Raw genomic sequence first — 14,437 nt, forward strand, 5'->3', positions numbered from 1 at the left:
GTGTGTTCCTTTCAATAATTTGTGTGGGAAGTTCTTGGACAATTTCAGCTTTCCTAGATCCTTCCTCTTCCTAACTGTGGTATTTGTACACTTTTGTCTCTTGAAAGTTTAATTTACCTTGGCTTTGGATTGATTTTGGATTTTGGATTTTCTCATTGTAAGTATCTTTTGCTACCATCTGCAGCCCTGCCCACAGGTGAAGGAAATACTCCAAGGCAAATCTTTTTCCTTTCTTTTCTCTCTATACCCTTATTCACTTACAGAACTCATGGATACAACTGCCACTTCAAGGTCAAGACTGCCAACTCTGAACAGAAAACTCATGTTCTAGTCTACTGTTTCCACAGAATTCCCTTTTTATGTCTCAATCACACAAGAAGGGCAATACCATCAATAAAAAGCATTATTATGCCACAAACCAGATTCTTTTCCTATGCTCATTTTGAAATCACAGCTATCAATTTTTCCCAGTCTTCGTAATGTTCCAAAGCCTAGAAATCATGGGATAATCTTTAAATCAAGATGCACAATTCTAATGATAAGCAACCCTGTGAACTGGTCTAAATTTTGGTACTTCACTATCAAAAAAGAGTTTTCCCGATAACTTTACAGGTCTTCAGATGTCCAAGTCTAACAAGCCTCATGTATCATTTGAGATAAAACTGCTCCCTGGACTGTAAAAACACAAAACCCCTCAATAATTTCAATTATCTTTCCATGATAGGGCGAATAAGATTAAGTGCAGTGTTCTATCTTCCCTCTCTTAGAATCGATTGTCATCCCTTAAAGCGCTACTAATTCTAGAAAACAATCTATAACCTATTAGAACCAGCCCAAGCTAGTGAGTGATGACTACAAGTCCCATGATGCAAAGCAGGAGCCTGGACCAATGCTGGCTGTAGTTCCTTCTCGGGACTGTAATCTTCAGATCACCTGTGCGACAAACTGAGGTCCTAACCTCCATTTCTCAAAGTTAGTTTACAAAAATAAGGCTAGGGCAGAGAAGGTGGGATGCTTACCACAAAACCATATCCAACCCAGCTGCCAACGAGCCCCGTCCGGGGAACTCCTGTCCCGACCTCTGGGGGGGGGGGGGTGTTACGAAGGAGGCGGGAATAGCGCCTTTTGTGTGACGTAACTTCCGGGAGAGAAGGCCGGGTTTGGCCCCACCCTCCACCTCGCTAGGATCCTGGGCCGGGCGGCCAGGGTAGAGCCCGGCAGAGGCTGGGAGCAGCTGCTTTGGGGGCGGAAAGTCACGTGAGGCTTCTTGGTCCTGTGGGTGGAGACGAAAAGCTGCGGTTAAGCAGGGTCGGATGTAACCGTCACAGGGAAGTGTGCTCAAACGGAATCGCGGAGTGGGCTGAGGTAGGGAGAACGCAGCGGGCGCTGTCCTGGGCGCTCATGCGAGTGACACCTGCGACCCGGTGGCTGGCGGGCGGCGGGCGGACTCCACTGGAGGGTGGAGGGGCCCCGCGGGAGCCTCGGGGCCATTCTTAGGCCACCGCAGACTCCGCCGTGCGTGTGGGAGGCGCTGGCCTCTCACCGGGCGGCGGAGGTGGCACCGTCTTGGAGCCCCGGGAGCAGTGGGTTTCTCTGTCCAGTGAGCCGAAGACCCGTGGCCTGCTCTGGTACGGACCAGGCAGTCCTAGGGTCGAGCTGCGCCTGGGTTTCTCCACTTTTCTCTGGCTACCCACTTCTCTCTCCTACCGTGTTGCTAGGCTCGGGCCACCACACCTGACCGAGGTTTTCCAGTGTAGGACTATGTTAGCCCATGGAGCATCTCTATGCTAAGGCAAAAGTGAAGACGCTATTAATGATCCCAATACATTTTCTTGAAGTTTGGGTAGCGCTCACTTCTTTGCGCATCGGTGATTGTATTGATGGTCGTCCTCTCTCCCCGGCCTCAGGGCCTCAGGTAGTTGAGTGGCAAGGGGCAGGGCTATCCCACAGGCCTTGGAGAGGGTAAGGTTTCAGACTTTTATTTACTACTTTTGGGGGAGGCCATCAAGCAGAACCGAGGAGCAGTGAATCAGCAGTTCAAGTTTCTTGAATCTTTGATGATGAGGAAGGTTGCCCAGAGCCACGTGCTAGATTAAAAATCTTACTTCAGCATCTTTCCAAGTCCTGCGGCTCTCTTCCTACCTTTCTCAACAGCGGAGTTGCCTAGATGTAGTTAAGATAGGCAAACCCCTTGTTATGTGTCATTTCGTCTGTAGTTATTGCAGTTTCTTAGTTTATTATTTATTATTTAACCCTTAGTGGGAAACCCTTTCATTGTGTAACTGTGAGATTCTGAGACAAGATAAACCAGTCCTTTTGACAACAGGGATTACTGCGTATGAGTCACAAGGATTTGTTAAGTTCCCTCAGTTTCTGGCATAGCAGGATTACTGATGATCTGGAAACTGTGAAGAACATTTTAACTTTCAATCATTTCATATTATTGAATGTAAGTTTGGGTCTTATTTGACTAATTTAATTTGGCCACTCTTTTTTTTTTTTCCCCCAAGTACATTTGGTCCTGGGTTTAATAAATGGTTACCTTAAGAACAGTTGATACTTACCTTGTAGCATCTAAGCTTATTGTTCAGTTATTACTCTGAGTAATTAGTTTATTGATTTTGATTGGTTTCATTAATTAAATCAAAAGGAAATGTGAATAATTCTCCCTTTCTTTTCTTCCTCTTTCCCTCCCCTTGTACTGTATGTGGAACTGTCAGGACCAGAGTAGACAATAAAGCTTCAGAAAGGTCTTTACCACTCCCTGTTCCCAATTCTTCTGTGTAGGTGAAATCGGTTTCAAATGAACATTATAGAAATCTATCACAAGGAAAGAAAGTGGGGATTAAAAAGGATGACATGGTCAAAAAAGAGTGTGGAATAGTTCTGCTCTCTTTATCTTGCAAGTGGGAATCCTTAGAGATGATATCTTGGGATTAAATGAAGTGATCTGAGATGTGTTTTCATTCCAAATGAAGTAATAGAGTGTCACAAAATCAAAAGAAATGGATGTGAACATTCATAGTGTTTTTTTTGGATAATGCTCCAAATTAAAGACTAACCTTTCAATATGTTTTTCTCATTTTTAGATAGTGAATTCCTAAGAAGAAAATAATGGATTTCATATTAGTTGTTCTCTAAGTGTTTCGACTCAGCATTGTGCAGGTTTATTGCAAAGTCGAAAAGAAGATGGCAACTCCTTATGTCCCAGTTCCTATGCCCATAGGGAACTCTGCTTCCAGTTTTACAGCCAACAGAAACCAAAGAAGTTCTTCTTTTGGGAGTATCTCAACAAGCTCAAACTCTTCCAAAGGCCAGTTAGAGGACTCAAATATGGGTAATTTTAAACAGACAAGTGTACCCGATCAAATGGATAGTACTTCATCTGTCTGTAGCAGTCCCCTCATTAGGACTAAATTTACAGGTGCAGATTCTTCCATTGAGTATTCTGCTAGACCAAGAGAAAGTGAAGAACAAAATCCTGAAACAGTATATGTAGAAGATAGACCTTCTACACCTACTATACTGGGTTATGAAGTGATGGAAGAAAGAGCTAAATTTACTGTGAGTATTGACTTCTGCTGTAGATCAGTAGAAAGTGAAAAATTGACTAACCTGTGTTCTATACCTGGGTTAAATTGTTACCTGTACTTAAAATTTCTTGAACATAAAATTCAAGTAAGTTTTACACCTCTAAATTTTGTCATGCTGTAGTAAACTTCATTTTACTTGAAACCAGCACACAAATCAAGAAACAAAACATTACCAGGATCCAAAAAGCAACCCCCAACCAGGCTCTCTATCAGTCAATACACACCCTCATGATAGCCTACATTTATTTTGCCTATTTTTCTACTTTATGCAAATGGAAATACAGAATGTGTACTCTTTTGGGTGTGTTCTCTTCAGCATCATGTTTGTAAGATCCATCCTTAATCTTGCATGTAAAAGCTCATTTTTATTACTGATAGTATTCCTTTATGTGAATATACTACAGTTTATTTTTATCCATTGTACTGTTGAAGAGCATATGGATAATTTCTAGTTTGGGGCTGTTACAAATGGTACTGCTGTGAACCTTTTGGTACTTACTGCTCATTAAACACATTAAAACGTTTGTTTTACATCTGTGTAGGAGTAAAATTGCTAGATCATATGGCTAGCTTTAAAAGATACTGATGAACAGTGTACCAGAGTAGTTGCACTAATTTATACTCCTTTAAGCAGTGTAGGAGAGTTCCAGTTACTCCACACCTTCCCAACATGTAGTATTTTTTCATCTTTTTCACTATTATTTTATGCTATCCCAGTGGGGAGAGTAATATCACATTGTGGTCTTCATTTGCATTCTTAATGACTAATTAAATTGAAGACTTTTGGCCAATAGATATTATCTTTTGTGAAGTATCTGTTCAAGACCTTTATTCATTTTTCTTTGGAAAAGTTTTTTCCACTTTGATTTATAGTTTTCTGTGCATTTTGAACAAGTTCTTTGTTAGAGCATACATTGTGACTGTTCTGTCTATGATAATAGAGGCAAGTGTGCATGTTTTTGCAAAGGCTAAAAGAAATTGGCAACTCCTTGTGTCCAGATTCTATGCCCATAGGGAACTGCTTCCAATTTTGTCACTGTGTATGATCATCTCTGTGGCTTGCCTTTTCACTTTCTTAGTGATGCATTAGATAAACAAAAATTTGTAGTTTTACTATAGTCCCAATTTATTTTTTCTTTTATGGTTAGCACTTTTTAAAATCTGCCTACTCCCAGCTTGCAAAGATGTTGTCCTATGTTTTCTTCTAAAAGCTTTATTGTTGGACCTTTCACATTTAGATCTGTAAACTATCTGGAATTTATTTTTGTCCATGGTGTGAAACAATGGTCAAGATACTTTTTTTCCCTCCCTATGGGATCAAGTAATCAGGTTTTTATTGAAAAAAACACTCTCTCTGCATTTGCACCATTGCCAATGTCCTATATCAGGCAACCATTTAAATATATGGGTTTGTTTCTATGTTCCATTTTTCCCTCATTTACCAATTTCACATTGTCTTTAATTATACCTGTGTTATGAGAGGACTTGATACCTGCTAGCTTAAGTAGTCTAGTTTTGTCATTCTTCTTCAGAATTGTCTTGGCTATCCTTTACCCTGTTCTGGGATTGTATTGAATCTATAGACTAAAGAGATCTGACATCTTTACAATACTGAGTCCCTGAATCTAAACCTAATCCACTTACTGAAATCTTTAACTTCCTTTTATAGTTTTCAGAGCATAAATCTTAGGAGTTTTAGTTAGAGGTTTTTGTTTGTTTTAAGTAATCTCTGTACCCAATATGGGGCTTGAACTCATGACCCCGAGATCAAGAGAAGCATGTGCTACTAACTGAGCCCGTCAGGCACCCCCTTGTTAGATTTATTTCCATGTATGTGGTTTGATGTTCTTGATACCTTGTTCTGATTTCTGTTCATTCATTGCTTTTGGTCTTGTGTATCAGTGTGAGTTTATGTATCTGGAGACCTGCTCAATACACTTACAATTGGAATAGTTCTTCCTCTTAGATTTTCTTAATGTAAAGTTTTTATATTGACTTCAACATTTCATGCTGTAAACCTACAACAGTATAGAACTACCTCTGAGGAAAAAATTCTTGAGATCATTTTTGTTGTTAGGGGAAATGTTTAATTTTTATAAAAAGTTTTTTATCTGAGTATATTTGACAACAATGTTACATTTGTTTTAGGCATTCAACATAGTGATTCTACATCTCTATACATTATGCAGTGCTCACCATAAGTGTAGCTACCCTTTGTCACCACATAATGCTATTGCAGTATCATTGACTATTTTCCATATGCTATACCATTTTTCCCTTTGACTTACTCATCCATAACCGAAAACCTGTATCTCCCTCTCCCCTTCACCCATTTTGTACTTTCCCACCCTCCTTCCTCTGACAGCCACCAATTTGTTCCCTGTATTTACAGATCTGATTCTGCTGTTTGTTTATTCATTTTGTTTTTTAGATTCCACATATGAGTAAAATCATATGCTATTTGTCTTTTTCAGTCTGACTTACTTCACTTGGCATAGTAGCCTCTATGTTCATCATTGTCGTTGCAAATGGCATGATCTCATCCTTTTTTGTCATTGCATGATACTCCATATTGTGTGTGTGTGTACATACCACACCTTTATCCATTCATCTATCAGTGGACACTTAGGTTGCTTCCATATCTTAGCTATTATAAATAATGCTGCAGGAAACCTAGGGCTGCAGATATCTTTTTGAATTAGTGTTTTCATTTTCCTTGGGTAAATACCCAGTAGTGAAATGACTGGATCATAATGGTAATTCTATTTTTTAATTTTTTGAGGAATCGTCATACTGTTTTCCTCAGCAGATGCATCCATTTATGTTCCCACCAACAGTGTATACGGGTTCCTTTTTCTCCACATCTTTGATAATACTTGTTATTTCTTCTTTTTTATTTTAGCAACCCTGATAGATATAATGTAATATCTCATTCTGGTTATGCTCTGTATCTCCCTGATAGTGATGTTGAACATCTTTTCTTGTGTCTTTGGCCATCTGTATGTCTTCTTTGGAAAAATCTTTATTCAGGTCCTCTGCTCATTTTTAATTGCATTTATTTGTGGGTTTTCTTTGTGTGGAGTTTTATAAGCTTTTTATATATTTTGGATATTAACTCCTTATCAAATATATCATTTGCAAATATCTTCTCCCATTCAGTAGGTTGCTTTTAGTGTTTTTGTTTAATGGTTTCCTTTGCTTTGCAAAAGCTTCTTATTTTTATGTAGTCCCAATAGCTGATTTTAGCTTTTATTTCTCTTGCCTCAGGAGACTTATCTAGAAGAATGTCACTAAGCTGATGTGAAAAAAAATTACTGCATGTGTTCTCTTTTTTTATGGTTTCAGGTCTCACATTTAGGTCTTTAATCCTTTTTGAGTTTATTTTTGTGTAAGGTGTTAGAAAATGATACAGTTTCATTCTTTTACATGTTGCTGTCCAGTTTTCCCAGCACCCTTTATTGAAGAGACTTTTTCCCATTGTATATCCTTGCCTCCTTTGTTACAGACTAATTGACTGTATAAGCGTGGGTTTATTTCTGGGCTTTCTATTCTGTTCCATTGATTCATGTGTCTATTTTTGTGCCAGTACCATTTGTTTTGATTGGTACAGCTTTGTGGTATACCTTGAAATCTGGGATTGTGATACCTCCAGCTTTTTTCTTTCTCAAGATGCTGTGGCCATGCAGGATATTTTGTGATTCCAAACAAATTTTAAAATTATTTGGTCTACTTCTGTGGAAAATGCTATTGGTATTTTGATAGGGATTGCATTGAATCTATAGATTGCTTTAGGTTGTATGGACATTTTAACACCATTAATTCTTCCAATCCATGAGCATGGAATATCTGTCCATTTATTTGCATTTTTTTCAATTTCTTTCGTCAATGTTTTATAGTTTTCAGAGTACAAGTCTCTCACTTCCTTCTTAAGTTTATTCCAAGGTATTTTATTCTGTTTGGCACAATTATAAGTAGAAATATTTTCTTAATTTCTCTTTCTGCTACTTTGTTGTTAGTTTATAGAAACACAACCAAAAAAATTCAATTTTATATCCTGCAACTTTATAGGATTTGTTTATTACTTCTGGTGGAAGTTTATTACTATGGTAGAATCTTTAAGGTTTTCTGCATACCGTATCATGACATCTGCAAGTAGTGACAGTTTAACTTCTTCCTTACCATGGTTTCTTTTTTTGTTGTATTTTAAAGATTTTATTTATTTATTTGACAGACAGAGGTGACAAGTAGGAAGAGAGGCAGGTAGAAAGAGAGGGGGAAACAGGCTCCCTGCTGAGCAGAGAACCCTATTCGGGGGATCGATCCCAGGACCCTGAGATCATGACCCGAGCCAAAGGCAGAGGCTTAACCTACACTGAGCCACCCAGGCACTCCCCATTGTTTCTTTTTCTTGTATGATTGCTGTGGCTAGTACTTCTAGTACTTTGTTGAATGAAGGTGACAGGAGTAGGCATTCTTGTCTTGTTCCTGATAAAGGAAAAGCTCTCAGCTTTTCACCATTGAGTATGATATTATCTGTGGGTTTTTCAGATATGACCTTTATTATGTTGAGATATGTTTATTCTAAACCTGTTTTGTTGAGAATTTTTATCATGAATAGATGTTGAATTTTGTGGGATGCTTTTTTGCCTCTATTGAAGTGATCATATGATTTTTATCCTTCATGTTGTCAATATGGTTATATCATTGATTTGCAATTACAACCATTCTTGAATCCCCAAAATAAATCTCACTTGGTTATGGTGAGTGATCCTCATAATGTGTTGTTGAATGCAGTTTGTTAATATTTTGTTGATGATTTTTGTGTACATCAGTATTGAGATAATTTATGAAGAGATAATCTTTAGAGTTAAATTATCATAAGACTGATGATGTGATGGGAAATTTGCATGGACCTGACATTTTTGGAAATTATGATAAGCCACTGGCCCATTTTCTTACATTGACCTACCTTATACTGGACAAGCATTCATTGAAATGATGTGTGTGAAAATACAAGTTCATGGGCAAATTTAAGGCAGCAATACATAAAGTCTTTAAAAACACTTTGGAGGAAGAAGTAAATAATGGGTATAAAGTTATTTTCATTCATTTAATTCATGTTAGGGGTACCTACTGTGTGTAATGCACTCTTTCAGTGATAGTAGTACAGCAATTCAAATGAATGAATGCTAGATAAGTAAGCATTTTAAAATGTGGTATGTCATATGGTGCTAAGTGGTATAAAGAGAAATAAAAGAGTGAAGGGAGGTAGTTTCCCCACAACCAGAGTTGAAATTTAAATCACATTGTCACTTACGGCCTCACTAAGAAACAGTGAGCCATGAGAATATCTGGAGAAAGAACGTTCCTGATAGATGAGACAGCTGCAGAGGCCCTTGTGGCTGACAGCAAAAGAAGCCATGGGGAGAGATGCAGGAACTGAAATAACAGGTAAAGACAAAGGAGACGCAGATCAAGTAGAGCATGTAGGCCATTGTAAGGCCATTAGATTTTACTCTGCCCAAGATGGGAATCTTTGAAAAAGTTTTAAAGGACGTGTAACATGATCTGATTTAATGTTTAAAGGCTCATCTGGTTGCTGAGTTAAGACTAGATTTTGTGGAGGAAAGAATGGAAAGGTATCAAGTTCTTGCAGTAATCCACGGAAGACATGATGGGGTATGGACAGGGAGGTGGAAGAAGTCCTAAGCAGTGATCAGATTCTGGGTATGTTTTTAAGGTAAAAACTTGAGATGTGGAATAAAGAGAAATCAAAGATTATCCTGAAGTTTTTGGGTAAACACTAGGGTTGCTGTTTAGTTAGATGGCAGGTTTTGAGTGCAAGATCAGGATTTGGTTTTGGGCATGCTAAACTTGAGATACCTAGTAGACATGAAAATGTAGCTGTTAGGTATGTATGTATATGTGGATGTATGTCCATAGGCATATGTATTATGTATACATATGTAAATAAAGTTAAGTTTAGGGGAGAGGTCTGAGCTGGATATATGAGCTTGGCAGTCTTAAGTTTGTAAGATAACTTTTCCTAGGTATATTTCTTTGAATTGAGCTCTTAACTGAAGAAAATGTTAGGAATGACTGGTAAGTTCTTGTCAGTAGTGTGTCAAGCCTTTGAAAAGTGTTTAAGAAAAGAAGTGACTAGGAGGGGTGATAAGTCAGATTGGGAAGGAACCATAAGGTAGGCTGCTTCAACTGGTAATGCTTTGTTTCTTGTGCTTGGTACTAGTTACATGAGTGTGTTTGTTTTGTGACAGTTCATCAAGTTGTATACTTACGATTTTTGTGCTTCTCTGTATGTATTCTGTGATTAGGTATATGCTCCCACATAATTTATTTAAAATCCTAAAATAAGGACTATATAAAAAGCACAAAGTAGTATATACTCAGTTTCTAGTAAAGAGTAACTGCTGCTAGAACATAGAAGAGGGAGTGATCAGGAGTGCCTGGGTGGCTCAGTGGGTCAAAACCTCTGCCTTCGTTTCGGGTCATGGTCTCAGGGTCCTGGGATCGAGCCCCACATCAGGCTCTCTGCTTAGTGGGGAGCCTGCTTCCCCCTCTCTCTGTCTGGCTCTCTGCCTACTTGTGATCTCTCGCTCTGTCAAATAAATAAATAAAATCCTTAAAAAAAAAAAAGGAGGGAATGATCAGTAGTGTCCATAAACTTTCCACTGAAGGCCCTACTTACACAAATAGAAACATGGGAGAGCTTTCTAGAGAAGATAAAACCCAAAACCTGTACTTTGTCTTTCCTAGAGAAATAGGAGTTCTCAGGTGCCACTGTAGAGAAAAACTTGAAGATTCATTTTTTTAAACAGGAGAATAAAGTCAATATAGATTATGTAGATAAACCTTATTATCATATGAAGTTGACGTCTATTATGCATCAGTTATTCATACTCAGGAAAGTTTTGAAGTCAGGTTATCCCTTTTGTTTCAATTAGTAACTCCTAAAAAGAAATGTTTCATGAGTTTCGCCTTTACAATTATCTTAAATAGGGACGTTCTGCAGACTTTAGTGGGTATCCAAATAATCCCTCATTCTTTATATGTTAAAAAGTTGAATTATTTATTTTTACCTCAGAATTAGAGTCATCCTTAACTCTTGCTGATTCTCCCCTTTACAAACTGAAAGAGAGGTCTGTAAGGGAGAAAAATAAAATAAGGATCTCTAGTCCCTAAACAATGAGTTTTTCTAGAGCATCCAGTAAGACTAGGTGAGCCACAAATGTGAGTCAGATTTGTAATTTAAAATTTCCTAGTAGCCATGTTTTAAAAAGTGAAAAGAAGCAGATGAAATTATACTTAATAATATATTTTACTTAATCCAGAACCATTTTAGTGAAGTATTTTTACATCTTTTTTTTTGTTCTCAGTCTTTGAAATCCAGTGTGTACTTACACTCACAGCACCTGTCAGTTAGGACTTTTCACATTTCAAGTGTACAGTAGTCGCTTGTGGCTAGAGGGCAGCGCCAGAGCTGCAATTGAAAGTGTTGCACAGCTGACTTAAAAAAAAAACTTAACTCATTTTTAAGTTTCACTTGTTCAGCAAATCGTTATTGAGTACTTCCTATGTGTCTTGTATTTAGTTTAGCCCAAAACACTGTACCAAAGCTACCAGGAGATGGTTTACTGAGAGTCTGTCGGAAATAGTAGTTCCTCATAATAAACTCTAAAATTATATTTAAGGAAAATAGAATATAGTTTTCTTATTGTATGCTTTTTAAAATACTGACTTGCTTCAACCAGGTTTTTTTATTTAAAGCCTAGATAATTGTGTATAAGTACAGAAGTGTTAACTTTTATCGAATATGGATAGTTTTTAGCTGCATTATAGCCTTGAAGAATAAAACAACATTAAATTTATTCAAAAACTTTGTGTGATAGTATTGAGTTTCAAAATTAAATTGATTGTATAGGACAAGAGTGGCTACATTTCACAGCTTTTTCAAGTGTTATTCTTTGATCAATTTTAAATATTTAACATAAAATATATTTGGAACCTATGAGTTCATTTATTATTAGTATGTGCCAAAACATTTTGTCGCAAATTTGTCATAATAATGTTTCTTAAGAAACAAATCTTGTTTTTGGTGTCTACATTGATTATTTGTACATTTGATGTTCCAAATGGTTTCTGATAATTTTTTACATATTGTTATGACCTGTGTTGTCAAGTAAAAGTTTTTGAAAATATTTGAAAAAATCTGAAATTTGAAAAAGTTTTGAAAATATTTTAAATACCTTTATAGACTTTTTTTTTTCACCTCTCTCTCTCTCTCCCCCTCTTTCTGCATAGGTATATAAAATACTAGTTAAGAAGACACCAGAAGAAAGTTGGGTAGTTTTCAGAAGGTATACTGACTTCTCTAGACTTAATGACAAAGTAAGTACTTCAATAAATCTAAAATGGACTTTCCAGTTTCAAATTATTTTCTGTTCAATTTATTATCTGTTCCTGACAGTTCCACTGTTAAATATTTGTGGGTTTTCCTCCTTGTTGTTTGAGTGAAGTCAAATTTTGCCACTCCTAAGAAAATTAACTATTTTATTTCATTTTAATAGCCTATATACCCATCTCTATACATAACTTCCCTTTTTTAGAAAAAAAAATTTTTAGTATAAAAATGTGAAAATCTTAAAACTGCTAGCAGAAATATAAATGATTATATAGTCTTGTGAGTTTTAAAAAGATGTATATAAGAGCCCCTAAATCATATGACTATAAGAAAATGAATAACAAAAAATATTTCTAACATACTGTATTAGTTTTTATTTCTGTTTAACAAATTACCGCAAAGTTTGTGACCTAAAACATACTTGTTTATTTAGTGATTAGGTGGTCTCAGCTGGGTTTACCACTGACGGTTAGATAAGGTCAAAGTCAAGCTGTTGGCTAGATCGGGCTCTTCTCCGAAAGCTCTGAGAAGGTATCAGGTTTGTTGGGCTCATTTAAATTGTTGGCAGAGTTCAGTTTCTTTTAAGACCAAGGTCCCATTTCCTTGCTGGTTATCAGCCAGAGGTTGTTCTTAGTTCATAGAGTACTGTCCAGTCTTTGCACGTGTCCCCTCCATCTTCCAAGTCAGCAATTGCAGGTCAAGTCCTTTTTTGTGCTTTGAATCATCTGCCACCAGGTAGAGAGAAAGCTAGACTTTAAAGGGCTCATGATAAGATTAGATTCACCAAGATAGTCTCCCTATCTTAAAGCCAAATGAAAAGTAATCCTAATTACATCTGCATAATCTCTTTTATGAGACAAAACAAAATCACAGAAGCAATACCAGGGACAACAATCATGGAGCCGTCTAGAATTCTGCTTACTGCACATATGAAACAAAGAATAATAATAAAAATCCTCAGTATATTAAAATAAATAAATTTTATTTTACAGAAATTTTATTTCAATTTTAAAAATCAGTATATTGGGACACCTGGGTGGCTCAGTGTGTTAAACCTCTGCCTTCGGCTCAGGTCATGATCTCAGGGTCTTGGGATGGAGTCCCGCATCGGGCTCTTTGCTCGGCAGGGAGCCTGCTTCCCTCCTTCTCTCTGTCTGCCTGCCTCTCTGCCTACTTGTGATCTCTCTCTGTCAAATAAATAAATAAAAATCTTTAAAAAAAAAAAATTTAAAAACAGTCAATATATTAAAAGCTCTTAAAATAAATTACAGAGTAAACCCAAAAGTAGAAAATACTACAAATGATGTGAACAAGGCAAACAACAGAAGAAATATAAATGACCAGTAAATTTGGAAAACATTTGGTATCACAAGGACTCAAAGGAAAATTAAGAAACTAGTTCTCACCCATCAAGTTAACAGACATTGAAGTGGTATTTTCCGTTGTTGGAATCTTCCTAGGGTACACAGCTTCCTAAAGTTGTGCATAATTTTGACATAATAATCACATTTCTGGGATTTATCCGAAATAAGAAATCATGGATATAGACAATATTTAGCTCTAAAGACACTTTTCTCTGTGTTTTATTCATTGTTATTTTCTTTGTATTTTAATTTGTTTTTAATAATTAGAACCAACCTAAACTGGGGAATTGATAGGGAATTGATTGAGTAAATTACAGTAAGAATATAATAAAGAGCTGAGGTGGTCACAGAGCTAGAGGGAAGTCAACTGAGGCAGGTGAGTGGGGCAGTATTTTAGAAACCAGGAGCATTTCTCCAAAAGAAACAAGTAGTTTATGATGTTTCTCAGGGGCTAAGTAACTTTGGATTCTGTCCTTGAATCAGAAATCACTCCCTAATTTTGACAGGTGTTTAGTAGAGGAAATTTGACTGATCCTGTTTTCTCCCATCTGCCACCTTCACCCTCAAAACTTCTAAAGTTAGTATATTCTTAACATTTTTGGTGGTTAGAAACCCCAACTATGTGATTTTGCGGTTGCCAGGCTGCCTGAAAATTTATGCCATTTTGAAAAACCTCAATTTGAATGAAAGGAAAATAGAAAATGCTAAACTATTCGTTTATTTAGGTATTATCAAGATGACTTTTTATTGTATGCCAAGATACTTAAAAGTATTATTTGTAATATATTTCCATCATTAAATATGAATTTATTTACTTTTCCTGAGTTCTTATTATTACACTGATGAATTAAAAACCTGTAATTCTGTACTTCCATTGACTTTTTTTAATAATAAGATCAAAGTAATTTATGAAGTTAGCAGATACTTAAGTGGAATTCTTGCTTATGAAATTGTTAAAGTTTTTATTCATGAAGACTAATTTCTAACAGTTTCAATTTAGAGCTTTTTTTTTTTTTTAAGATTTTATTTATTTATCTGACAGACAAGTAGGCAGAGAGGCA

At 36.6% G+C, this 14,437-nt stretch overlaps 1 protein-coding gene across 2 annotated transcripts in view; it reads left to right on the top strand.

Moving 5' to 3' along the window:
• Window positions 1-1,216: 1,216 nt before the first annotated feature.
• The window catches only part of SNX16 (sorting nexin 16), a 40,344-nt gene continuing 27,123 nt past the window's right edge, over window positions 1,217-14,437 (top strand). Inside the window, exons 1-4 of one of the 2 annotated variants that reach the window (XM_044245386.1) lie at window positions 1,218-1,365; window positions 3,090-3,337; window positions 3,425-3,564; window positions 11,913-11,999. In XM_044245386.1, the coding sequence (XP_044101321.1) occupies window positions 3,190-3,337; window positions 3,425-3,564; window positions 11,913-11,999 (375 nt within the window). In that variant the 5' untranslated portion in view covers window positions 1,218-1,365; window positions 3,090-3,189. Of the gene's footprint in view, window positions 1,366-3,089; window positions 3,565-11,912; window positions 12,000-14,437 lie in introns of both variants that reach the window. The other variant, XM_044245385.1, reaches the window with a different exon arrangement.

The sequence above is a fragment of the Neovison vison genome, chromosome 4, assembly GCF_020171115.1.
Source record: "Neovison vison isolate M4711 chromosome 4, ASM_NN_V1, whole genome shotgun sequence".
Taxonomy (NCBI): Eukaryota; Metazoa; Chordata; class Mammalia; order Carnivora; family Mustelidae; genus Neogale; species Neogale vison.